Below are 26,845 nucleotides of genomic sequence, written 5' to 3'. Positions count from 1 at the left end.
AGCGGTCCTTCTGCAGCTTAACAGTGCCCTGGTGAGACCATACCTGGAGTACTGTGTGCAGTTTTGGTCTCCAAATTTGAGAAAGGACATTCTGGCTATTGAGGGAGTACAGCTTGGGTTCACAAGGTCAATTCCCGGAATGGTGGGACTATCATATGTTGAAAGGTTGGAGTGACTGGGCTTGTATACATTTGAGTTTAGAAGGATGAGAGGGGATCTGATTGAGATATATAAGATCATTAAAGGACTGGACACTCTGGAGGCAGGAAGTATGTTTCAGCTGATTGGTGAGTCAAGAACCAGAGGACACAGTTTAAAAATAAGGGGTAGGCCATTGAGAACAGAGTTGAGGAGAAACTTCTTCACCTAGAGTGTGATGGATATATGGAATGCTGTGCCCCAGAAGGCAGTAGAGGCCAAGTCTCTGGATACTTTCAAGAAAGAGATGGATAGAGCTCTTAGAGATAGTTGAATCAAGAGTTATGGGGATAAGGCAGGAACAAGATACTGATTGTGGATGATCAGCCATGATCATAATGAATGGTGGTGCTGGCTCAAAGGACCGAATGGCCTGCTCCTGCACCTATTGTCGATAACATTGAGGGATACACCTGGTTTTTTTTCTTTGTATGCCTTTAATCTTCATTTTTCTGCTGTAACTCAGTTAATCTGAGCTAAAGATGTCTGCTTTGTCATCTATCTGCTCCTGGATTGTGTCAACCATTTGATCAAATAGGACCTCTGCTAATTCCACTTCAACTTTCTTATCTCGACTCTCTGATCTCACTTGTTTCAACTGGGGACTTTGTGACTTCATTACCACACAGTCAGGAAAAATGTCAGGATATGTGCCCTGCAATGGTTCAGTTGGCTGAGTTTCCAATGGCTTTTCAACCATAGTAGGCAGCTCTCCTATCTGTGAACCAGTTACATCATTAGCAAGAACAAATTGTATTCCTGGAGCTGAGAGTTTGTCCAGGACGCCGATCACAACTTCCCCACTCATCACTGGACACTCTAACCTCATTCTACAGAAGTGAACACTTTTAGTCTCACCGTGAATTCACCTTTTCTGCCAATATTCTTTAGCGGTACATATCTCCTCATCTTTCAACATCAAAGATTGAGAGGATTGTGTATCTCTCAATATTGTAACTTAGAGTCATAGAGACGTACAGCATGGAAACAGACCCTTTGGTCCAACCCGTCCATGCTGACCAGATATCCCAACCCAATCTAGTCCCACCTGCCAGCACCCGGCCCATATCCCTCCAAACCCTTCCTATTCATATACCCATCCAAATGCCTCTTAAATGTTGCAATTGTACCAGCCTCCACCACATCGTCTGGCAGCTCATTCCATACACATACCACCCCCTGCGTGAAAAAGTTGCCCCTTAGGTCTCTTTTATATCTTTCCCCTCTCACCCTAAACCTATGCCCTATAGATCTGGACTCCCCAATCCCAGGGAAAAGACTTTGTCTATTTATCCTATCCATGCCCCTCATAATTTTGTAAACCTCTATAAGGTCACCCCTCAGCTTCCGACGATCCAGGGAAAACAGCCCCAGCCTGTTCAGCCTCTCCCTATAGCTCAAATCCTCCATCCCTGGCAACATCCTTGTAAATCTTTTCTGAACCCTTTCAAGTTTCACAACATCTTTCCGATAGGAACGAGACCAGAATTGCACGCAACATTCCAACAGTGGCCTAACCAATGTCCTGTACAGCTGCAACATGACCTCCCAACTCCTGTACTCAATACTCTGATCAATAAAGGAAAGCATACCAAATGCCTTCTTCACTATCCTATCTACCTGCGACTCCACTTTCAAGGAGCTATGAACCTGTACTCCAAGGTCTCTTTGTTCACTCCCTAGGACCTTACCATTAAGTGTATAAGTCCTGCTAAGATTTGCTTTCCCAAAATGCAGCACCTTGCATTTATTTGAACTAAACTCCATCTGCCACTTCTCAGCCCATTGGCCCATCTGGTCAAGATCCTATTGTAATCTGAGTTAAGCCTCTTCGCTGTCCACCTCCAATTTTGGTGTCATCTGCAAACTTACTAACTGTACCTCTTATGCTCGCATCCAAATCATTTATATAAATGACAAAAAGTAGAGGACCCAGCACCAATCCTTGGGGCACTCCACTGGTTACAGGCTTCCAGTCTGAAAAACAACCCTCCACCATCACCCTCTGTCTTCTACCTTTGAGCCAGTTCTGTATCCAAATGGCTAGTTCTCCCTTTATTCCATGAGATCTAACCTTGCTAATCAGTCTCCCATGGGGAACCTTGTCGAACGCCTTACTGAAGTCCATATAGATCACATCTACTGTTCAGCCCTCATCAATCCTCTTTGTTACTTCTTCAAAAAACTCAATCAAGTTTGTGAAACATCATTTCACATGCACAAAGCCATGTTGACTATCCCTAATCAGTCCTTGCCTTTCCAAATACATGTACATCCTGTCCCTCAGGATTCTCTCCAACAACTTGCCCACTACCAACATCAGGCTCAGCGGTCTATAGTTCCCTGACTTGTCTTTACCGCCCTTCTTAAACAGTGGCACCACGTTTGCCAACCTCCAGTCTTCCGGAACCTCACCTGTGACTGTCGATAATACAAATATCTCAGTAAGAGGCCCAGCAATCACTTCTCTAGCTTCCCACAGAGTTCTCGGGTACACCTGATCAGGTCCTGGGGATTTATCCACCTTTACCCGTTTCAAGACATCCAGCACTTCCTCCTCTGTAATCTGGACATTTTGCAAGATGTCACCATTTATTTCCCTACAGTCTATATCTTCCATATCCTTTTCCACAGTAAATACTGATGCAAAATATTCATTTAGTATGCCGCACCATTTTCTGTGGCTCCACACAAAGGCCGCCTTGCTGATCTTTGAGGGGCCGAATTCTCTCCCTAGTTACCCTTTTGTCCTTAATATATTTGTAAAACCCTTGCTCCTAGCCTGCGTAAGTGAACTTTACCTTTGCAGGTATATGTTTTAAGAATATCTGGCACTTCCCCCTTAACCAACCTCTGATCAGGTTGTACATTCTGGTGCAGCTTCCTAGCCTCTGTTACCACTCCAACAACATTCACTGGCTTATCCGGATTTCCTACATCTTGCTTCCCAGTGCTTTTTATAACCCACCAACACTGTGATGTCATGTGGCCTACTTTATTGCCATGAAAGCATGGGAGCTTTTTAATGTATCTTTTCACTTCAAGAGTTTCCTTTTTACCCTGTGGTAAGTTATCCTTATGATCTTCACCGACATCTACCTTTCCCATTCCACGCGAGGATCTGTTTTTTTCCCCAATTTCTATCCCTTATGGATTGAAATTGATTTTGGAAGCCAAACATTGATTTATGAGCCAACTCATAATCATCAGCCATTTCAGCTGCGAATCTGGCTGTTTTAACTCTCTGCTCTTCCACATGAGTTGTCACGACTTCAGGAAATGAATTTTTAAACTTCTCCAAAATAATTGTCTCCCTAAGAGCATCATAGGTTTGCTCTATTTTTAATGCCCTTATCCACCTATCAAAATTACTTTGATCCTTTCAACTTCACTGTAGTTTGACTAAGGTCCATCTTTGTATTCCTTAAACATAGTACATAAAATATTACAGTGCAGTACAGGTCCTTCAGCCCTCGATGTGCAGACCTGTGAAACCAGCCTGAACCCCATCTAACCTATACTGTTCCATTATCATCCATATGTTTATCCAGTGACCATTTAAATGCCCTTAAAGTTGGCAAGTCTACTACTGTTGCAGAAAGAGCATTCCAAGCCCTTACTACTCTCTGAGTAAAGAAACTACATCTAACCTCTGTCCTGTATCTATCACCCCTCAATTTAAAGATATGTCCCCTTTGCTAGTCATCACCATATGAGAAAAAAGGCTTTCACTGTCCACCCTATCTAATCCTCTGATCATCTCAGATGTCTCTATTAAGTCACCTCTCAACCTTCTCTTTCACAAAAACAGCCTTAAGTCCCTCAGCCTTTCCTCATAAGACCTTCCCTTCATACCAGGCAACATCCTGGTAAATCCCATCTGCATTCTTTCCAATACTTCCACATCCTTCTTGTAATGCGACGACCAGAACTCCACGCAATACTCCAAGTGCAGCCAAACCAGAGTTTTGTACAGCTGCAACATGACCTCATGGCTCCAAAACTCAATCCCTCTACCTATAAAAGCTAACACACCATATGCCTTCTGAACAACCCTATCAACCCTGGGTGTCAACTTTCAGGAAGCTATGTGCATGAACACCAAGATCTCTCTGCTCACCCACACTGCCAAGACTCTTATCCTTAGCCAAGTACTCTGTATTCCTGTTACTTCTTCCAAAGTGAATCACCTCACACTTTTCCGCATTAAACAATTTCCATTTGCCCAGCTCTGCAGCTTACCTATGTCTCTTTGTAACCTGCAACATCCTTCGGCACTACCCAGAACAGTGGTACATGTATGGAATGAAGTGCCAGAGGATGTGGTGGAGGCTGGTACAATTGCAACATTTAAGAGACATTTGGATGGGAATATGAATAGGAAGGGTTTGGAGGGATATGGGCCGGGTGCTGACAGATGGGACTAGATTGGGTTGGGATATCTGGTCGGCATGGACAGGTTGGACTGAAGGGTCTGTTTCCATGCTGTACATCTCTATGACTATGACTCTTGTGTCATCCACAAATTTACTAACCCATCCTTCTACGCCCTCATCCAGATCATTTATAAAAACTGACAAATAGCAGTGGCCCCAAAATAGATCCTTGCAATACACCACTAGTAACTGAACTCCAGGATGAACAGTTCCCATCAGCCACCACCTTTTGTCTTCTTTCAGCTAGCCAATTTCTGATCCAAACCACCAAATCACCCTCAATCCCATGCCTCCATATTTTCTGCAATAGTGGGGAACCTCATCAAACGCTTTACTGAAATCCACATACACCACATCAACCGCTTTACCCTCATCCCCCTGTTTGGTCACCTTCTCAAAGAACTCAATTAGGTTTATGAAGCATGACCTACCTTTCACAAACTGTGTTGACTATTCCTAATCAAATTATTCCTTTCTAGATGATTATAGATCCTATCTCTTATAATTGTTTCCAATACTTTACCCACAACCAAAGTAAGTATACTTACCAGGGTTGTCTCTACTCCCCTTCTTAAACAAGGGGATAACATTTGCTATCCTCCAGTCTTCTGGCACTATTCCTGTAGACTTCTAGCAGATGATCATATGCATTTAAGATGGCTTTCTTCACCTCCTCATACACCCCAGATGCCTCCTCTGAGTGATGCCAATACCTTACTAACTTAACCTACAAGTTTTGTTTTGATCAACAAAACCCACATGGTCACCAGCTACTGCATTTGTTTAGCCATCATTTCAAATTAGATTCGGTTGGATTAGATTCCCTACAGTGTGGAAACAGGCCCTTCAGCCCAATGAGTCCACACCAACACTCTGAAGAGTCACCCACCCAGACCTATTTCCCTCTGATTCATGCATCTAACACTATGGGCAATTTAGCATGGCCAGTTCACCTGACCTGCACATGTTTGGACTGTGGGAGGAAATCGGAGCACCCAGAGGAAACCCACACAGATACGGGGAGAATGTACAAACTCCACACAGACAGTTGTCCAAGGCTGGAATCAAACCCGTGTCCTTGGTGCTGTGACGTAGCAGCGCTAACCACTGAGCCACCACGCCACCCACAAATGATATGGAAAAGTCTTTAACATCCTTCTCATCAACTTTGGGCAAGCTTGAATATATTTAAACAGTTTCTTACCAGCCTTTGGCTACCATGGACTTGCCCATCCTCATTCTCTTCCTCACTAAGCTTACCTTAATCCTTCTTCTCCATCCTTTTAAGCTGACTTTCCTGTCTAAGTACTAATTTATGAAGTTCAAACTCCCTCCCTTTCTTCTCTCTTCTTTTCTTTCATTACTCTCTCTCTTTCTGTTTTTATTTTTGTTCTGTTAAATCAATTTTTTGTCATTTACTTTTTGTTCTGCTAAAGCAATTCTGTCGTTTTCTTTTTGTTCTGCTAGGGCATTTTGTTATTTTTCTCTTTCTTCTGCTTTTAATTGTAATTCAAACAGTTTAATTTTTTTTGCCCTTTCCTTGTCTTTTGCCTCTAACTCAAGCTGCTTCATTTTCAAATAAACTTTAGCCATCTCTAAAGATTGATAGCATTTCTCCAAGGAACACAGAAGCTGTTAACTAGGAAGTAGTAAATGCAGGTACCGTTGCAACATTGGAGATATTTGGATAGGTACATGAATAGGAAAGGTTTAAAGGGATATGGCAAATGCAGGCGAGTGGGACTAGTTTAGTTTGGGAAATCTGGTCAACATGGATGAGTTGGACCGAAGGGTCTGTTTCTGTGCTGTATGACTCTAAATTTAGTGGCCCTGGTCAGTGCAACATCGTGTGCCGAAGGGCCTGGTCTGCACTGCATTGTTCTATATTCTATATACATATTTCCAGCAAATTTAAATGCTGTAATTATCTCTCCTTTCCTCCCGGAAGGAGGTGGCTCCAACTAAAATAGCCCAAACCCTAACTTTGCCAGTTGTTTTAAGCAGATGAAAGTGGATACTCCAGGATGGATGCAGCTGGTCAAACTATTTAGTTTTGAACAAAACCGAATTTATTTGCAAGATTACAGAATGAAACCCAAACAAAAGAGAACAGAATGCAGAATAATTTAACCTATTTGAAAACTGAACAGATTATCTCAACTTAATGATGCTTTTCCAGATACTTGCAACAATCCTCATAAACACCCCTTGGCAGAAGAAAGGTAAAATCAAACATAGGTTCTTACAAGAGAGATGTCAGAGAGAGTAAGGATCAGCATGGACCTGCTTCTTTGGATCCAGCAGCTTCACAACTGGCTACTTGCTAAAACCAACCCAAACCAGAGAAAAGCTGAGCTGGGAGAACTGGCCACTCCCCTTTCATTGCACAAGTTTTTTTTTAAACTTGAAAACATTCTCAAATATTTATACTCAGGCTTTTCGGAATCACTGCTTTTATGACCTCTCAAAAAAAAGCCAACGACAGCATAACCTTGTTAAAGGATTAGCATTGCCACAAGTGCATCAATAGTAATCAGATATAACACCTTATTGCAGGTCTCTCCAAGCTTCTAGAAGCAACAGAATCCGTCGCTGTTCTCGCAAAAGAATTAGCACAGAAAGAAAAGGAGTTGGCAGTGGCTTCACGTAATGCTGATAAGGTTGGTGTGCATAATGTTTTAAAATATTATATTGTGTATCTTGTGTTCATTAGGAAGTTCAGAACTTGAGTATTGCTGAAAATAAACCCATTTTGTTGAAACCTTTTGTCTTGCACTCATCAGGAAATTTTGCAAGAATATCAATTCAAGAAGAAAGCCAGCATTTACATTGCATGAGTGAAGAGTGCTGATGAGTGGCAAGTAGATTTGGAATGGTAGAGGTGTTGTCATGAAGAATGCACCAATTAATAATATTCGACAGTTAACTGCCAAGCTTTGGGAAAATTATAAACCAGGCTTGTTAATTAGGACATTGACATAAGAAATTAGCTAGTGAATGGCATTCAACAAAGTGCCGCACAAAAGTCTCCTGCATGAGATAAAGATGCATGGCATTATGGATAATGTATTAGCATGGATAGAGGATTGGTTAATGAACAGGAAGTAAAGAATGGGGATAAATGGGTGTTTTCTGGTTGGAGATGACTAGTTGTGTGCCTCAGAGATGAGATTTGGGGCACTAAGATCTTTTGCTATAAATTGTGTCTTATGATCCTGCCCCACTAATTACCTGATGAAGTAGCAGCACTCCAAAAACTAGTACTTCCAAATAAACCTGTTGGACTATAAACTGGTGTTGTGTGATTTTTAATTTAAAACTATTCAGTGATTCCACCTTCGCCATCTTTTAAAGTAGGCAGTTCCAAAGCTGCACAACTGTGATGGAAGAAACTCTGGTACTCTACATCTCTGTTCTGCTCATTCCAGGTGTCAATCTAGGAAACCGCCTCTATCGCATCTCAAAGGCATATGCAGTCTTCTTTAAACAAGGACACCAAAACTACGAACAGTATTTGAGGTGTGGTCTCACCAATGCCTTGTACAATTGAAGCATAACATTCTTATTTTTGTGAAAGTGAGGACTGCAGATGCTGGAGATCAGAGTCGAGAGTGTGGCGCTGTAAAAGCACAGCAGGTTAGGCAGTGTTCGAGGAGCAGGGAAATCAACGTTTCAGGGAAAAGCCCTTCATCAGGAATGAGGCGGGGAGCCTTGGGGGTGGAGAGATAAATGGGAGGGGGGTGGGGCTGGGGGAAGGTAGCTGAGAGTGCAATAGGTGGATGGAGGTGGGGGTAAAGTTGATAGGTGGTGGCACAGTGGTTAGCACTGCTGCCTCACAGCGCCAGAGACCTGGGTTCAATTCCCGCCACAGGCGATTGACTGTGTGGAGTTTGCACATTCTCCCCGTGGCTGCACGGGTTTCCTCCGGGAGCTCCGGTTTCCTCCCACAATGTGCAGGTTAGGTGAATTGGCCATGCTAAATTGCCCCTAGAGTCTGGGTGGGTGCACTTCGGCGGGTCGGTGTGGACTTCTTGGGCCGAAGGGCCTGTTTCCACACTGTAAGTAATCTACTCTAAGTCAGGTCAGAGGGGAGGGTGGAGTGGATAGGTGGGAAGGAAGATGGACAGGTATGACAGGTCATGAGGGTGGTGCTGAGCTGGAAGGTTGGATCTGGGATAAGTGGGAGGGAGGGGTATGAGGATACTGGTGAAATCCACATTGATGCCCTGGGGTTGAAGGGTCCTAAGGTGGAAGATGAGGCGTTCTTCCTCCAGGCCTTGTGTGGTAAGGGAGTAGCGATGGAGGAGGCTCAGAACCGTCCATGTCCTTAGCGGAGTGAGAGGGAGAGTTGAGTGTTTGTCCACGGAGTGGTGGGCATGGTTGGCGTGGTGTCCCAGAGAGGTTCTCTGAAGCACTCTGCGAGTAGGCGTCCTGTCTCTCCAATGCAGAGGAGACTGCATCGGGAGCAATGGACACAGTAAATGACGTGTGGAAGTGCAGGTGAAACTTTGATGGATGTGGAAGGCTCTCTTGGACGGAGGTGAGGGGGAGATGTGGGTGCAGGTTTTGTAATTCCTGCAGTTTCACCAACACATTCCACCCTGACCTGAAATTCACCTGGACCATGTCAGACACCTCCCGCCCCTTCCTGGATCTCTCCATCTCCATCAACAGTGACTGACTCAACACTGATATTTTCTACAAACTCACTGACTCCCACAGCTACCTGGACTAGACCTCCTCCCACCTTGCCTCCTGTAAAAATGCCCACCCTTCCCTCCCAGCAACTTCCCCTGCCACGGCAGGAGTTGCAAAACCTGCCGCCATACCTGCAACTCCTCACCTCCGTCCAAGACCCCAAAGTAGCCTTCCACATCTATCAAAGTTTAACCTGCACTTCCACACATGTTATTTGGTATTTCCATTGCTCCCAATGCGATCTCCTCTACACTGGGGAGACAGGACATCTACTCACAGAGCGCTTCAGAGAACATCTCTGGGACACCTGCAACAAACAACCCCATCAGCCCATGGCCAAATTCTTCAAGTCCCCCTCCCACAGTGCCGAGGACATGCAGGTCCTGGGCCTCCTCCGTCGCCACTTCCTTACCACCCGGCGCCTGGAGGAAGAATGCCTCATCTTCCACCTCGGGACCCTCCAACCACATGTCATCAATGTGGATTTCACCAGTTTCCTCATTTCCCCTCCTCCACCTTATCTCAGTTCCAACCTTCCAGCTCAGCACTGACCTGTCCTACCTGTCGATCTTCCTTCCCACCTCTCCACTCCACCCTCCTCTCCGACCTATCACCTTTACCCCCACCTCCATCTCCCAATCACACTCTCAGCTACCTTTCCCTGAGCCCCACCCCCCTCCCATTTATCTCTCCACCCCCAAGGCTCCCAGCCTCATTCCTGATGAACGGCTTTTGGCCAAAATGTCGACTTTCCTGCTCCTTGGATGCTGCCTGACCTGCTGTGCTTTTCCAGCCCCACATTCTCGATTCTTATTTTTGTGTTCAGTTCCTCGCATAAAGGCAAACATTCCATTAGCTTCCTTAATTATATGTTATATTTGCATACTAACTTCTGTGACTCATGTACCAAATACCTAAATCCCATTGCATTTCAGAGTTATGCATTTATGGAGTCATTATGCTATACAGGCTGGTCCAACTTGTCCATGCTGACGATGTATCCTAAATTAATCTAGTCCCATTTGCCACCGTTTGGCCCATATCCCTCTCAACTCTTCCTATTCATATACCCATCCAGATGCCTTTCAGATGTTTTAATTGTACCAGCATCCCCCACTTCCTCTGGCAGCTTCTTTCCAATCATGCACCACCCTTTCTGCTAAGAGGTACCCCTTAGATCCTTTTTAAATCTTTACCATCTCACCTTAAATCTATTGCCCTCTAGCTTTGGACTCCACTACCCTGGGGAAAAGACCTTGTCTATTTACCTTATCCATGCCCCTCATGATTTAATAATCTCTATAAGGTCACTCCTCCACTTTCGATGCTGCTGGAAAAGTAGTCCCGGCCTATTCAGCCTCTCCCTCTAGCTCAAACCCTCCAACCCTGGCAACATCCTTGTCAATCTTTTCTGAACCCTTTCAAATTTTACAACATACTTCCTATGGCAGGGAGATGAGAATTGAACCCAGTATTCCAATAGTGGCCTAACCAATGTCCTGTACAGCCACAACATGATCTCCCAACTCATATACTCAATGCACTGACCAATAAAGGCAAGCATACCAAATGCCTTCTTCACTAGCCTATCTACCTACCATTCCATTTTAAAAGAAACATGAACCTACACTCCAACACCTTTGTTCAGCAACACACCCTTACAGAAGCTTACCATTAAGTGTATAAGTTCCACCTGATTTGCCTTTTCAAAATGCAGCGTTCCAAATTTATTTAAATGAAACTCCATCTGCCACTCCTCGGCCCACTGACCCATCTGATCAAGGTCCCATTGTACACACAGGTAACCCTCTCGGCTGTCCATTACACCTCCAATTTTGGTGTCATCTGCAAACTTACTAACCATACCTCCCATGTTCACATCTAAATCACTTATATTTGCATGATATTGTACTTTTATTCTTCCCGTCAAAGTGAAAAATATACATTTTTCCACATGATGCTCCAGATTTATATCTGACTACAATGTCCTTTGTATCTTTTTCACAACGTACTTCCCTATTTACCATGGTACTGACTGTGAAGTTTTCTATCACACCTTCCCTCAACTCATTTCAGCAATGGATGTAAACCATAAAAAGCTGGGGCCCAGCACGGATCTTGTGAGGCTTTACTCATCACAATCCTGCCAATCAGACAAAGACCCATTTATGCATACTCTGTTTTCTGCCAGCCAGCTGGCCAGCCAATCTTCTATCCATACTAACATGTTACCCCTTTTACCAAGAGTTTTTATTTTCTGCAATAATCTTTGATAAGTGCCTTCTACAAATTTAAGTGTAGTGCACCTACAGCCTTACGTGTACCATTATCTACAAGTTATTGATACTGCTGATGTGCTGCTTCTGTGAATGACTCATAGCTCTCCTGGGGATATCTTTTAATCTCCAAATTCAAGTCATTTGATACTCCTATCTATGCAGCCAAAGAGGATAAAAAGCAATCAACTCAAAATTACTGAAATGCACCATATCCTTGCAGCTGTTGTCTATTAGCTGCAGTTATTCACCTGGAGCCTACCGCTAGAAAATTAATGAGTTTCATTTCAAAATGTCGTTAACTGCAGCATCACAACTAAAAACAATATTAAAGATATTTTTCCTGTCTTTTTTCTCTGACAATCTGCAGGTTCTAGGAGAGGTCACAGTGAGTGCTCAAGCAGCAGAACTGGTCAAGAATGAAGTCATGATAGTGAAAGATAAGGCCCAGAAAATTGTGGATGAAATCGAAGTGGACAAAAATATAGCAGAGGGCAAACTAATTGCTGCAAAGCCAGCTCTTGAAGCTGCAGAGGCTGCTCTCAATGTAAGTATTGTGACTGACCCATGGGGAATTTCTTAAATACATTGCTTTTATAAATACGCTCAATCAAATTCCTACGGTGCTAAAATAAGGGGTATCTGGGGCAACAGAAGTAATTTAAACCAAGGTTGTAGCACTGTCTGTTGTTAAGCAGGAAATGTTGTAATGAAAGGGCAACTTGGAAGCTTAAAAAGACCAAATCTAACAGAAGAAGCAAGTGGGTATAGAGGTGATACTAACAACAGGAGATCCATAATTGATGATCATTATTTATTAAAACAAAAGAAACTGGATCCATTTGATGAAGTAATTAAAGCAGACAAAATTTTTTTCTAAAATTGTAAGGCAACAGGAATTATTAGAAGTGCCATCATCAGCATAAATCATTCAGGGAATGCTAGTCCGCAAAAGGGTAGAAACCGAGATTACTGGAATATTATTGGATTACTGGCGGCATCTATGAAGAGCAAACAGTTAATGCTTCAAATCCAGCATACTGCCAGAAACAAAAACAGAAATTGCTGGTGAAACTCAGCAGATCTGGCAAGATTTGTGGAGAGAAAATAGAATTAATGTTTTAAGTCCAGTGATCCTTCTTCAGCAATTTCTGTTTATTTCAGTTCTCAAGTATCCACATTCTTTGTTTTGCTTTATTCATCTTCGAGACGTCAAGCAGCAGGATTTATTCAATTGAATCTGGGAAAAGGACAAAAATTGTTTATAAGGTCATGAAGAATTGGAAAATTATCAATTTTTATTTGCAGAAATGTGGGAAACCTTTGTTTTGGCCCCACAAAGTGGGATGCTTGTGTTTTGGCCACAAAAGCTTGAGAAAACACTCCAGTAAGCAGGACAGGAAAGTAACATTCTGACTACACAAGGGAAAGAAAAGAATATTTCTGGAGTGTAGATTTTAAATTTAGCAGGCAAAGAGAATGGAACAGTAGGTTAAATGTCTCTAAAGGAATGACTATAAAGCACGTCAAGATAGTGCATTCCTTTTTGCTGAGGTAAAAACAATGACTGCAGATGCTGGAAACCAGATTCTGGATTTAGTGGTGCTGGAAGAGCACAGCAGTTCGAAGTTCCTTGGATGCTGCTTGAACTGCTGTGCTCTTCCAGCACCACTAATCCAGAATTCCTTTTTGCTGCTCCAGCTTAAATTTCTTCCCGTATCACTGTGACATGGTCAGTTAGCTCACCCACTCTATAGCCCTCACTCATATCCAAACAAGCTTAAAAAACTTTGCATCTTTTTGGATATTTACAAAGACTTCTCCACTCCTGCCCTCCTGTTCCTTTACTTGCCTCATCCACACTTGCACTGTTCTGTTGCTTACATAATATAACAGCCACTGAACATGATGGTTATGCTACAAGTAATTCTGCAATACAAGGGGTGTCAGATAGCAGAGAATGCAAGTGTACTTCACAAACAGAAGTTCTGACTGTTGTGCATGGATGCCTGAGCCTTATTCAATGGCAGGAGTTCAACAAGAGAGTTCTTATAATTAGATTATTTACAGTGTGGAAACAGGCCCTTCGGCCCACCAAGTCCACACCGACCCGCCAAAGCGTAACCCACCCAGACCCATTCCTCTACATTTACCCCTTCACCTAACACTACGGGCAATTTAGCATGGCCAATTCACCTAACCTGCACATTTTTTTGGATTGTGGGAGGAAACCAGAGCACCCGGAGGAAACCCACGCAGACACGGGGAGAATGTACAAACTCCACACAGAGAGTCGCCTGAGGCGGGAATTGAACCCGGGTCTCTGGTTCTGTGAGGTAGCACTGTGCCACCGTGAGTTCAATTGATAGTTTTTATTCTCAGCTCTTAGGGCTGAAGGAATCAAAGGGTATGGGGAGAAAGCAAGAACAGGCTTCTGAGTTGGACAATCAGCAATAATCATATTGAATAATGGAGCAGGCTCGAAGGACTGAATGGCTGACTCCTATCCCTATTTTCTATGTTCCTGTGACAGTAAGGAGGTCAAAAAAGAAATGGCCATGCTATGCCGGTTCAAAAATAAACCAGACAGGCAAGTAACTGGTCAAGAAGTATCCAGTTATAGAAACACAGCTCAAGGAATTGTTAATTACTCAATGAGCAATTATTGAACAATGAACAACTATAAAAGATTTCTGTAGACACCTCCTCGCAGAGCGCTTTAGGGAACATCTCCGGGACACCTGCACCAATCAACCCCACCACACTGTGGCCCAACATTTCAACTCCCCCTCCCACTCTGCCGAGGACGTGCAGGTCCTGGGCCTCCTCCACCGCAGTTCCCTTACCACCCGACGCCTGGAGGAAGAACGCCTCATCTTCCGCCTCGGAATACTTCAACCCCAGGGCATCAATGTGGACTTCACCAGTTTCCTCATTTCCCCTCCCCCCACCTCACCCCAGTTCCAACCTTCCAGCTCAGCACAGTCCCCATGACCTGTCCTACCTGCCTATCTTCCTTTCCACCTATCCACTCCACCCTCCTCTCTGACCTATCACCTCCATCCCCACCCCCATTCACCTATTGTACTCTATGCTACTTTCTCCCCACCCCCACCCCCTTTTCATTTATCTCTCCACCCTGCAGGCTCCCTGCCTCTATTCCTGATGAAGGGCTTTTGCCCGAAACATCGATTTTCCTGCTCCTTGGATGCTGTCTGACCTGCTGTGCGTTTCCAGCACCACTCTAATCCAGACTCGGGTTTCCAGCATCTGTAGTCCTCGTTTTTACCCTCTGCATACATTATGAAGATCTCATAAAGCATGATGGAATTTGCAATTACGCAAGATTGGCAGAAATGATTTCCACCGCTGAAGGAAATTCAGATGAAAGAAAACGGCAAAGTTGCAAGAAGACACAAGTAATGAGAAAGATAGTACACAGTATGACTCATTTGAGCTCCTTCATGAATTTTTAACTGAAGTTGTTCAGACAGCAGTTTAGCCTGGTGAACAAATCATTACAGCAGGTTTGAATTTGACATCATGACAAGTTCACAAGGATCATTTCAATTCTTCATTTTCCAAGGAAGAATGATCCCTACCAGTGACAGAGATCACATAGCGATCTTTAAGTATATGATTGAGGATGTGAACATAATGGATTCACCAGTAAAGTCATTGACTGGGCAAGTGGAAGTGTCCAACCTAATAAACCATTGAAGTACAGGGTCTACATAGATTAGCACAGGTTGGTTGACAGATTGAGAATTTGATTGCTTGCCCCAGATTGAAGGTGGACCTCATATGGCTCCATGGAAGCCACATCTGAGGTCAGATGACCACTGTCTACAGATGGAAGACATGGTCAAGCAAAGACTTAGTTGGCACAGATCTCCAAGATACTTTCAAGAGGAAATTGCCTGGCTCAGAAATCCATAATACTGCAAAAAAAAAATACTGGATTCACCAGGCATTATCTTCGCTGAAGTAAATGAATGAGATTGAAGTCCCTTTGATAATGTTATGGTGTAATTACCTGTTTCAGCAGGCAATGGTTCCTCTGTAAAGGAAATTCAGGGCATTAAATTTCATCCAAAAGAGATTATGGACCAATTTTTTGGCTCATTAGGCCAACTTCCTCCATGAAGGACATTTAAGAGATAAATAGTCCTCTACATGATGGACTCTTTACAAATCTCCTACGGTCAAGAATAAAATCAATGTCAAAATTCTTCAAGCCAAGAGCTATAAATCTTGCAAGTCTAAAGGAAATGTATTCTGGACGAACAGCGAAACCCTCAATCTTTCTGAGTTTGTGAAGTCAGATTTAAGGAGAAATTAGGTAGGGATAAATGTGATTACGTACATGAATGAAAAAATGTTAGTTTTGGGAAGAAAGTTTGGGAGAGGATGTTGTGTCAAGTTATAGTTCTGAAAGGATTAATGAAGACCACATCAGATGCCATTCAATTGATGATGGTATTAGAATGTGCATAAGGAAAGGCAGAACATCTTTGGATCTCAAAAGTGACAGGCTTGCTTTCCTACATCTTCCAAAGGCCTTAGCAACAATGGTTATCTTATTAAAGTAACTTGTACCAGATTGCCATCATGCAAAAAACTACATTTTTAAAGACAAAAACCTCTTATCATTAGCTACCTTATGGTTTGCCTCTATCACTTTAAACCAAGTAGGGTGTATAGCCCAGTCAGCAAAGAAAAGATGGCAGCAGTTTTCCCAACCACATGAGAGTAGGCGGTGGTTGGCATCACACCTTTACACAGCATGATATACCATTATGGAAATGATTATCATTGTTGCAAATCAGAGATCCTGATGCAGAGTTTCATGGCCTCCTGCTGGGCAAAACCAGGAATCAGATCAGGGGAATAATGAAGGGGATAATGATCAACAAGAAAACCATATAGCTTGAAGTGGGGGGCAGATTTTTATTCTATTTGACTAGGATTTTGATCAGTTGTCATTTCTGAGTATCACCCATTCTTTTAGTGTCATTGGTCTTAATTTTTTTTTAGATTAAATTACTTACAATGTGGAAACAGGCCCTTCGGCCCAACAAGTCCACATCAATCCGCAAAGCATAACCCACCCAGACCCATTCCCCTACATTTACCTCTTCACCTAACACTACGGGCAATTTAGCACGGCCAATTCACCTAACCTGCACATTTTTTTTTGGATTGTGGGAGGAAACTGGAGCACCTGGAGGAAACCCATGCATACACGGGGAGAATGTGCAAACTCCACACAGAGAGTCGCCTGAGGTAGGAATTGAACCCGGGTCTCCGGCGCTGTGAGGTAGCAGTGCTAACCACTGTGCCACCATGCTGCCCACAGAGGTGCACAATACTAATGTTTGGCAAAAACATACCCAAACCTGCACTTGCCAGTAGAGTGACAGCTTTAGCAATTCTACTTCAGTTGCTTTCTAATTAATTTTCTATTATTGTGATATAATTATTCTATTATTAATGTCATGAATGTGCCATTCTGACCTTGAAGAGTTTTAAGAAAAAAAACTGTTCAAAAACCGTTTCAAGATCAAAGACATAACAGACAACCATCTGTTCCCAGAGGGGTTCGAACCCTCAGTAAATTTATCTTAGCCTGCATCATGAATGGAGAGACATACATGAACTACACAATGAATCCTTGTAAAAGAATAATATTTCAAAGCTTCTGAGAGAACGGGAAACTAGAAGGACACCACAAGGAATTCCAAAGTAAACAATGGCCCATTTGAAATGAACACAGTATCCATTTTGCTTCGGTTGTGATAAGAGATCCTATGAGCAACCTTTTTAAGGAGTACAAAATTCTGAACACCAGTACCAGAAAGGAATAAACAAGACAAACTAGCTAATTGTTATTGAACCTGGCTTGCAAGGATCACACATTTAGAACATAGAACATAGAACATAGAAGAATACAGCGCAGTACAAGCCCTTCGGCCCTTGATGTTGCGCCGATCCAAGCCCACCTAACCTACACTAGCCCACTATCCTCCATATGCCTATCCAATGCCCGCTTAAATGCCCATAATGAGGGAGAGTCCACCACTGCTACTGGCAGGGCATTCCATGAACTCACGACTCGCTGAGTAAAGAACCTACCCCTAACATCTGTCCTATACCTACCCCCCCTTAATTTAAAGCTATGCCCCCTTGTAATAGCTGACTCCATACGTGGAAAAAGATTCTCACTGTCGACCCTATCTAAACCCCTAATCATCTTGTACACCTCTATCAAGTCACCCCTAAACCTTCTTTTCTCCAATGAAAACAACCCCAAGTGCCTCAGCCTTTCCTCATACGATCTTTCTACCATACCAGGCAACATCCTGGTAAACCTCCTCTGCACCCGTTCCAGTGCCTCCACATCCTTCCTATAGTATGGCGACCAAAACTGCACACAATACTCCAGATGCGGCCGCACCAGAGTCTTATACAACTGCAACATGACCTCAGTACTCCGGAACTCAATTCCTCTACCAATAAAAGCCAGTACGCCATATGCCTTCTTCACCGCACTATTTACCTGAGTGGCAACTTTCAAAGATTTGTGTGCATGGACACCAAGATCCCTCTGCTCATCCACACTACCAAGTATCCGACCGTTAGCCCAGTACCCCATCTTTTTATTACTCTTACCAAAGTGAATCACCTCACACTTAGCTACATTGAACTCCATTTGCCACCTTTCTGCCCAGTTCTGCAGCTTATCTATATCCCGCTGTAACCTGCCACATCCTTCCTCACTGTCTACAACTCCTCCAACTTTCGTATCATCCGCAAACTTACTCACCCAACCTTCTAACCCCTCCTCCAGGTCATTTATAAAAATGACAAACAGCAATGGTCCCAAAACAGATCCTTGCGGAACACCGCTAGTGACGGCACTCCAAGATGAACATTTGCCATCAACTACTACCCTCTGTCTTCTTCCATCCAGCCAACTCCTAATCCAAACCTCCAACTCACCCTCAATGCCATACCTCTGTATTTTTTGCAGTAGTCTACCATGGGGAACCTTATCAAATGCCTTACTAAAATCCATATACACCACATCTACTGCTTTCCCCTCGTCCACCTCCTTAGTCACCTTCTCAAAGAATTCAATAAGGTTTGTGAGGCACGACCTGCCCTTCACAAAAGCATGCTGAATATCCTTGATCACATTATTCCTATCCAGATGTTCATAAATCCTATCCCTTACCATTCTCTCTAAGATTTTGCCCACAACAGAAGTGAGACTCACCGGCCTATAGTTACTAGGGTTATCCCTACTCCCCTTCTTGAACAAGGGATCCACATTTGCTAGCCTCCAATCTTCTGGCACTACTCCTGTAGACAACGAGGACATAAAAATCAAGGCCAATGGCTCTGCAATCTCTTCCCTTGCTTCCCAGAGAATCCTAGGATAAATGCCATCAGGCCCAGGGGACGTATCTATTTTCACCCTTTCCAGAATTATTTGTAGTATTGTAAAAATGAAATAAAGGAGCCTTCAATTTCTCCCAGAAACGGTCCTGTTCAATTCACCCATGGAAGTCTTTTTTATTCATACTTGCTGCACACACAGATATGAACATATAAAATTGAAAAAGAAGGAGGCCAATTAACCCCCTAAATCTGTTCCATTATTCAGTAAGATTGTGGTTGATTTAATTATTTCACTACACAAAATATCATAGTGCTAAATTCTGGCTTCAATTTTTCAACTACTTCACCTCAGAAAGAGAAATCTTCAAAAAGACAGACCTGCAATGATAACAGAAACTTCTAATGCTTTCAATGTTCTAAGTATATTTTATCCATACTTACTTTTAATCTTTTATCTGTATTTTAGTTAGTAACAAGTTAAATTACTTTTAACTTTTTAATTTTTTATAGAAGTTGAATAATAAACTAACATTTATCTTCTGCTTTGTTTTAAATTGAAACACTCAAAAGCTAAAATCTAAGATGGGGAGAGGGAAGACCTGAGCAAATACAATCCATTTTAAAATTTAACAAGATCTAGACAATATCCAACCTTGAGCAAACAAGTGGCAAGTAATGTTCATGCCTCACAAATGCCAGGCAATGCCCATCTCCAGTAAGAGCACAGATCACACAGTGACTCAGTAGTTAGCACTGCTGCCTCACAGCGCCAGGGACCCAGGTTCAATTCCTGCCTCGGGCAACTGTCTGTGTGGAGTTTGCACATTCTTCCCATGTCTGCGTGGGTTTGCTCTGGTTTCTTCCCACAGTCCAAAATGTGCAGTTGCCCTTAGTGTTAGGTGCATTAGCCAGGGGTAAACGTAGGGGAATGGGTCTGGGCAGGTTGCTCTTCGGAGGGTCGGTCTGGACTTGTTGGGCTGAAGGGCCTATTTCCACACTGTAGGGATTCTAATCTAATCTAACCACCACCTCTTGATATTCAATGGCACGGTTGACCAGAAACTAACTGAATTTGTCACATAAACACAGTGGCTGCAAGAGCAGGTCAGAGGCTTGGAATATGACAGTGAGTAACTCACCTCCTGACTCTCCAAAGCCAGTCCATCTACAAGGTAGACCCCAGGACTGTGATGGAATACTCCCCACTTTCCTGGATGGGTGCAGCTCCAATAACGCAAGAAGCTTGACACCATCCAGGACAAAGCAACCTGTTTGATTGGCACTACATCCACAAGCATCCATGCCTCCACCACCAATACTCAGTCACAATAGCATGGACTATCTACGTAATGCATTGCTGAAATTCACCAAAGATCCTTAGTAGCACCTTCCACACCCATGACCACTTCCATCTAGAAGGACAAGGACAGCAGATACTTGGAAACACTATCACCTGCAAGATCCCCTCCAAGCCACTCACCATCCTGACTTCAAAATATATCACTATCACTGGATCAAAATCCTGGAATTCCCTCCCTAAGGTCATTGTGGGCACCAGCAGTTCAAGATAGCTCACCGCCATCTTCTCAAGGGCAACTAGAGATAGGCAAGAAATACTGGCACAGCCAGTGATACCCAAGTCGACAAGTGAATAAAAAGAATACAAATTTACAGTTCACAGCCCACTCTGAAGTGGTATCTCCACATCACTTGTAAAGAGCAAGGAATTAAATGTTATGTTTATATATTTCCTGGGTTGCCATATTTCACTTCTGCATTGCAGTCATATGCTAAGTAATAGAATAAATGCATTCCATGAAACTCCAGAAATTTGAGTGAAAAGTATTTTTTAATACTTTTCCACCATGGGCGGCACGGTGGCACTGCTGCCTCACAGCGCCTGAGACCCGGGTTCAATTCCCGACTCAGGCGACTGACTGTGTGGAGTTTGCACATTCTCCCCGTGTCTGCGTGGGTTTCCTCCGGGTGCTCTGGTTTCCTCCCAAAAATGTGCAGATTAGGTGAATTGGCCATGCTAAATTGTCCGTAGTATTAAGTGAAGGGGTAAATGTAGGTGTATGGGTCTGGGTGGTATACGCTTCGGCGGGTCGGTGTGGACTTGTTGGGCGGAAGGGCCTGTTTCCACACTGTAAGTAATCTAATCTAATCTAATTAATAAAAAGCATAAAACATGACACCCAGGTCTCCTGATGCAGAGGTCCAGCTGTTCTGAAGACTCCTTATTGACTCATTGAGATTTAGGGCCCATCGAGTCAACACCAGTCAAAAAACAATTTTAATCTCATTTTCCAGCCTTGTACACTTATGATGCCAAACATATATCTAAATAGAACATAGAACATAGAACATAGAAGAATACAGCGCAGTACAGGCCCTTTGGCCCTCGATGTTGCGCCGATCCAAGCCCACCTAACCTATACTAACCCACTATCCTCCATATACCTATCCAATGCCCGCTTAAATGCCCATAAAGAGGGAGAGTCCACCACTGCTACTGGCAGGGCATTCCATGAACTTACGACTCGCTGAGTGAAGAACCTACCCCTAACTTCAGTCCTATATCTACCCCCCCTTAATTTAAAGCTATGCCCCCTTGTAATACCCGACTCCATACGCGGGAAAAGGTTCACACTGTCAACCCTATCTAACCCCCTAATCATCTTGTACACCTCAATCAAGTCACCCCTAAACCTTCTTTTCTCTAATGAAAACAGCCCCAAGTGTCTCAGTCTTTCCTCATACGATCTTCCTTCCATACCAGGCAACATCCTGGTAAACCTCCTCTGCACCCGTTCCAGTGCCTCCACATCCTTCCTATTGTATGACGACCAAAACTGCACACAATATTCCAGATGCGGCCGCACCAGAGTCTTATACAACTGCATCATGACCTCAGGACTCCGGAACTCAATTCCTCTACCAATAAAAGCCAGTACGCCATATGCCTTCCTCACCGCACTATTTACCTGGGTGGCAACTTTCAGAGATCTGTGTACATGGACACCAAGATCCCTCTGCTCATCCACACTACCAAGTATCCGACCATTAGCCCAGTACCCCATCTTTTTGTTATTCTTCCCAAAGTGAATCACCTCACACTTAGCTACATTGAATTCCATTTGCCATCTTTCTGCCCAGCTCTGCAGCTTCTCTATATCCTGCTGTAACCTGCCACATCCTTCCTCACTGTCAACAACTCCTCCAACTTTCGTATCATCCGCAAACTTGCTCACCCAACCTTCTAACCCCTCTTCCAGGTCATTTATAAAAATGACAAACAGCAATGGTCCCAAAACAGATCCTTGCGGAACACCACTAGTGACGGCACTCCATGAAGAAACTTTGCCATCAACTACTACCCTCTGTCTTCTTCCATCCAGCCAATTCCTAATCCAAACCTCCAACTCACCCTCAATGCCATATCTCCGTATTTTCTGCAGTAGCCTACCATGGGGAACCTTATCAAACGCCTTACTAAAATCCATATATACCACATCTACCGCTTTCCCCTCATCAACCTCCTTCGTCACCTTTTCAAAGAATTCAATAAGGTTTGTGAGGCACGACCTGCCCTTCACAAAACCATGCTGACTATCCTTGATCACATTATGCCTATCCAGATGTGCATAAATCCTATCCCTTACAATTCTCTCTAAGACTTTGCCCACAACAGAAGTGAGACTCACTGGCCTATAGTTACTAGGGTTATCCCTACTCCCCTTTTTGAACAAGGTAACCACATTTGCTATCCTCCAGTCTTCTGGCACTACTCCTGTAGACAAAGAGGACATAAAAATCAAGGCCAATGGCTCTGCAATCTCCTCCCTTGCTTCCCAGAGAATCCTAGGATAAATGCCATCAGGCCCAGGGGACTTATTTATTTTCACCTTTTCCAGGATTTCCAACACCTCTTCTCTACATACCTCAAAGCCATCCATTCTACTTATTTGTGACTCAGTATTCACATCGACGACAATGCCCTGTTCCTGAGTAAATATTGAAGAAAAGTATTCATTCAGTGTCTCCCCAATCTCTTCCACCTCCACACGCAACTTCCCACTACTATCCTTGACTGGACCTATTCCTACCCTAGTCATTCTTTTATTCCTAACATACCTATAGAAAGCCTTAGGGTTTTCCCTAATCCTACCGACTAAGGACCTTTCATGTCCTCTCCTTGCTGCTCTTAGCTCTCTCTTCAGGTCCTTCCTGGCTACCCTATAACTCTCAATCGCCCCAATTGAACCTTCACGTCTCATCTTGAGATAGGCCGCCCTCTTCCATTTAACAAGGGATTCCAATTCCTTATTAAACCACGGCTCCCTCGCACGACCCTTTCCTCCCTGCCTGACAGGTACATAATTATCAAGGACACTCAATAGTTGCTCCTTGAACAAGCTCCACATATCATTTACACTCTTGCCTTGGAGTCTACTTTTCCAAGCCACACATCCTAAGTCATGCCTCACCGCATCATAATTTCCCTGACCCCAGCTATAACTCTTGCCCTGTAGTACACACTTACCCCTCTCCATCACGAGAGTAAAAATCACCGAATTATGGTCACTATCCCCAAAGTGCTCACCTACCTCTAATTCTAACACCTGGCCTGGTTCGTTACCCAGAACCAAATCCAGTATGGCCTCACCTCTTGTTGGCCTGTCTACATATTGTGTCAGGAAACTCTCCTGCACACATTGAACAAACACTGACCCATCTAACGAACTTGAGCTATAGCTTTCCCAATCAATATCAGGAAAGTTAAAGTCCCCCATAACAACCACCCTATTACTGTCACTCATCTCCTGAATCACCTTCCCTATCCTTTCTTCAATGATTCTAGGACTATTAGGAGGCCTGTAAAAGACTCCTAACAGGGTGACCTCACCTTTCCTATTCCTAACCTCAGCCCAAACTACCTCAGATGGCAAGTCCTCATCCATCGTCCTTTCCACCACTGTAATACTATCTTTGACAAGCAATGCCACACTTCCCCCTCTTTTACCCCCACCTCTGACCCTACTAAAACATTTAAATCCTGGAACCTGCAACAGCCAATCCTGTCCCTGTTCTAGCCATGTCTCCGTAATAGCCACAACATCGAAGTCCCAGGTACCAACCCACGCTGCAAGTTCACCTACCTTATTTCGTATACTTCTTGCATTGAAGTATACACACTTCAAACCACTTTCCTGTTTACAGGCACCCTCCTTTGAAAAGCCACTTTCCTGTTTACAGGCACCCTCCTTTGAAAATACTTCTTAAATGTTCCAGATTTCCACCATCCTCTACGTGAAGAAAAAGTTATCCCTCACATCTCCTCTAAATGTCTTGCCCTTAACTTTAAATTTATTTCCCCAGCCAATGATCCCTCCACCAAGGGCAAAGGCTTCTTTCTGTCTCCCCTACCTATTTCCTTCATATCTCGATTCTGTCACCTCTCAGTATAGTCTGCTCCAAGATCCACAATTACACACTCCAACACAGCCATCAAAATAATTGAAATGTTGCAGCTCCAGATCAGAACATTCCTTTGAGGAAGGCACCTTGAAGAGAAATGTGACTGGCTGCCACTTTGTGCTGGGTATTTGTTGAATCATGTAACTGCCTGTGTTTATTCAAATACATTAACAAATTTCGGTTTTCTTTCCAGACAATAAAACCTGCTGACATTTCCACTGTGAGGAAGTTAGCCAAACCACCTCACCTGATTATGAGGATTCTTGACTGTGTGCTCGTTCTCTTCAAAAAAAAAATGGATGCAGTCACCATGGACCCTGAAAGACCCTGTCTCAAACCATCCTGGGGCGAGTCTTTGAAGGTTAAACAATTTATTATAATACTGTGAGGTTTTGTCAATTGAATTTAAGTTTTGACTGCTAAGCATTGCAATAACTCCACAGAGGCTGGTATGCAGTCACCCTTTATTTATTTGTATACAATAACACTGGCTGTAGTCAACCAGCTCAGAGTTAGTACCTGAAGAAGGGCCTGTGCCCGAAACGTCGAATCTCCTGTTCCCTGGATGCTGCCTGACCTGCTGTGCTGTTCCAGCAATAAAGTTTCAACAGAGTTAGTACCTGAACTGAGGAGATTCCAAATCTACTGGTTATAATTTTTTAAAATCCAATGTTATATAAATTGATAATATACTTGACACACTAACAGTCAACAGTCAAAAAAACTAAAAAGAAATGGAGCCTCAAGTTCCCCTATAACAAACAGGAAAAGCAATACACAGAACCAACAAAATAACCACATCACAATCATCCAAAGAAAATCACAGTGAACAGCCAAATAACAGTGCATAAAAGGAAACAGACATGCCAGTACTTCCAGCAAAATTAACTGTCCCCAGAGATACACAATGCGCATATGGAAACACGATACACACATAAGGGTACAGGGCAAACTGCGAGGGGCAGAGTCCATTCCAAGACAGAGTCCATTCACAAGGCAGAGTCCAATCACACAATGGGGGCAACCCCCAACACAGGAACTGTTCCCAGAGTTCTCCATCCGACCCAGAATCCACTTCCCAAACTGGAACCTGCCTCCAATAGCAGGGTTCACTCCTGACATCAGGTCCTCCTCCTGTCATCAGGGTGCACATACTGCACACCACGGCTCGAATCTCCAATGAGGTCCAGTCTATTCACACCACCACAATCCACACAAGACAACCAAATCAGCCTACTCAATGAGATTGGGCCCACCATAGCAGTTCAGTCCATGCATAGGAATCAAGGCAGTGCAGGTAAGAAGTTCAGACCAAACAGGTGACTAAACCCACCACCAAATTGCATCCTCCACTCCTACTTCTTCGCCAAAATAGCAGTGCTGCTAGTTGCTACAGGCCAGCTGAAAAGCCAGTTTCCAAAGGAAAAGGATTGAAAACAGAGTACCACTGACTGTAGCCAACCAGCTAAAAGTCAGTTCCTCAAAAAAGGGAAAAATAAAACCCAGCTCCATCAAAAGGAAAAAGGCCCCATCATACCACTGACTGTGGCCAGCCAACTCAAGAGCCAGGAACCTAAGGTACACTGGCTGTGGCCAGTTGGCTCAAGAGCCACTTCCCACAGATGGACTAAAACCAAGAACAAAAACTCACAGTTACACTGGCTATAGTCAGTCAGCTCAAGGTCAGTCCCTGAACTGAGGAGATTCTAATCTCCGGGTTACTTTATTTTATGAAGTGGTACAAAATACAAGCAGTTAACAATAAACAATAAGCATGAGTTCACAAGAAAAGCAGTTTACAGAGGAAAGGGGCAGCAAGGCCAAACCTTAAGCCCCACTGTACAACCAGTCAACAGGGAAATGAGGATGTACCTCAAATCCCATGTTATATTATCCAAAAGGAAACAGTGGCACAAACTCACACAAGACAGTTCAATCAAATGAACGATAAAACAGTGCATAGAACACAGACACCCCTGGAACCTCCTGGTTATATTTTTTTCTTTTTTACTCTCTCCCTCCTCACAGTACATTGACTGTGATCACTCAGCTCGGAGTCAGTCCCTGTACTGAGGAGATTCTAATCTCCTGGGTTTTTTAGTATAGGCATGCAAAACACAATACACCAATAACAATACACAAGAGAAATAGGGACAGACCAGAGGGTGCCCAAAATTTCACAAAACAAACAGCATTACATAAAATACATGCAGGATTTTCACACAAGTCACTGTCCTCTTAAAGATACTACAATGACAGAAATCCAGTAAAGTGTCCATTTCAGCCCCTAATGGCAAAATTTACAGCAGACTGGAGCCCACAGTACACAGTTGGAAGCACTTAACACATCAC

At 43.5% G+C, this 26,845-nt stretch overlaps 1 protein-coding gene across 1 annotated transcript in view; it reads left to right on the top strand.

The window, feature by feature from the left end:
• LOC122540179 (dynein axonemal heavy chain 8-like) overlaps window positions 1-26,845 on the top strand; it is a 1,258,818-nt gene that overhangs the window by 1,045,233 nt on the left and 186,740 nt on the right. Inside the window, exons 66-68 of the mRNA XM_087976819.1 lie at window positions 7,191-7,294; window positions 11,979-12,155; window positions 24,687-24,854. Of these exons, the coding sequence (XP_087832945.1) occupies window positions 7,191-7,294; window positions 11,979-12,155; window positions 24,687-24,854 (449 nt within the window). The remainder of the gene's footprint in view (window positions 1-7,190; window positions 7,295-11,978; window positions 12,156-24,686; window positions 24,855-26,845) is intronic.

This window comes from Chiloscyllium plagiosum, unplaced genomic scaffold, assembly GCF_037043375.1.
Source record: "Chiloscyllium plagiosum isolate Xiang-an unplaced genomic scaffold, Cpla_swu_hap1 HiC_scaffold_3, whole genome shotgun sequence".
Lineage (NCBI taxonomy): Eukaryota > Metazoa > Chordata > Chondrichthyes > Orectolobiformes > Hemiscylliidae > Chiloscyllium > Chiloscyllium plagiosum.
Note: the sequence above shows the minus strand (reverse complement) of the source record. Positions and strands in the feature narration are given on the sequence as shown.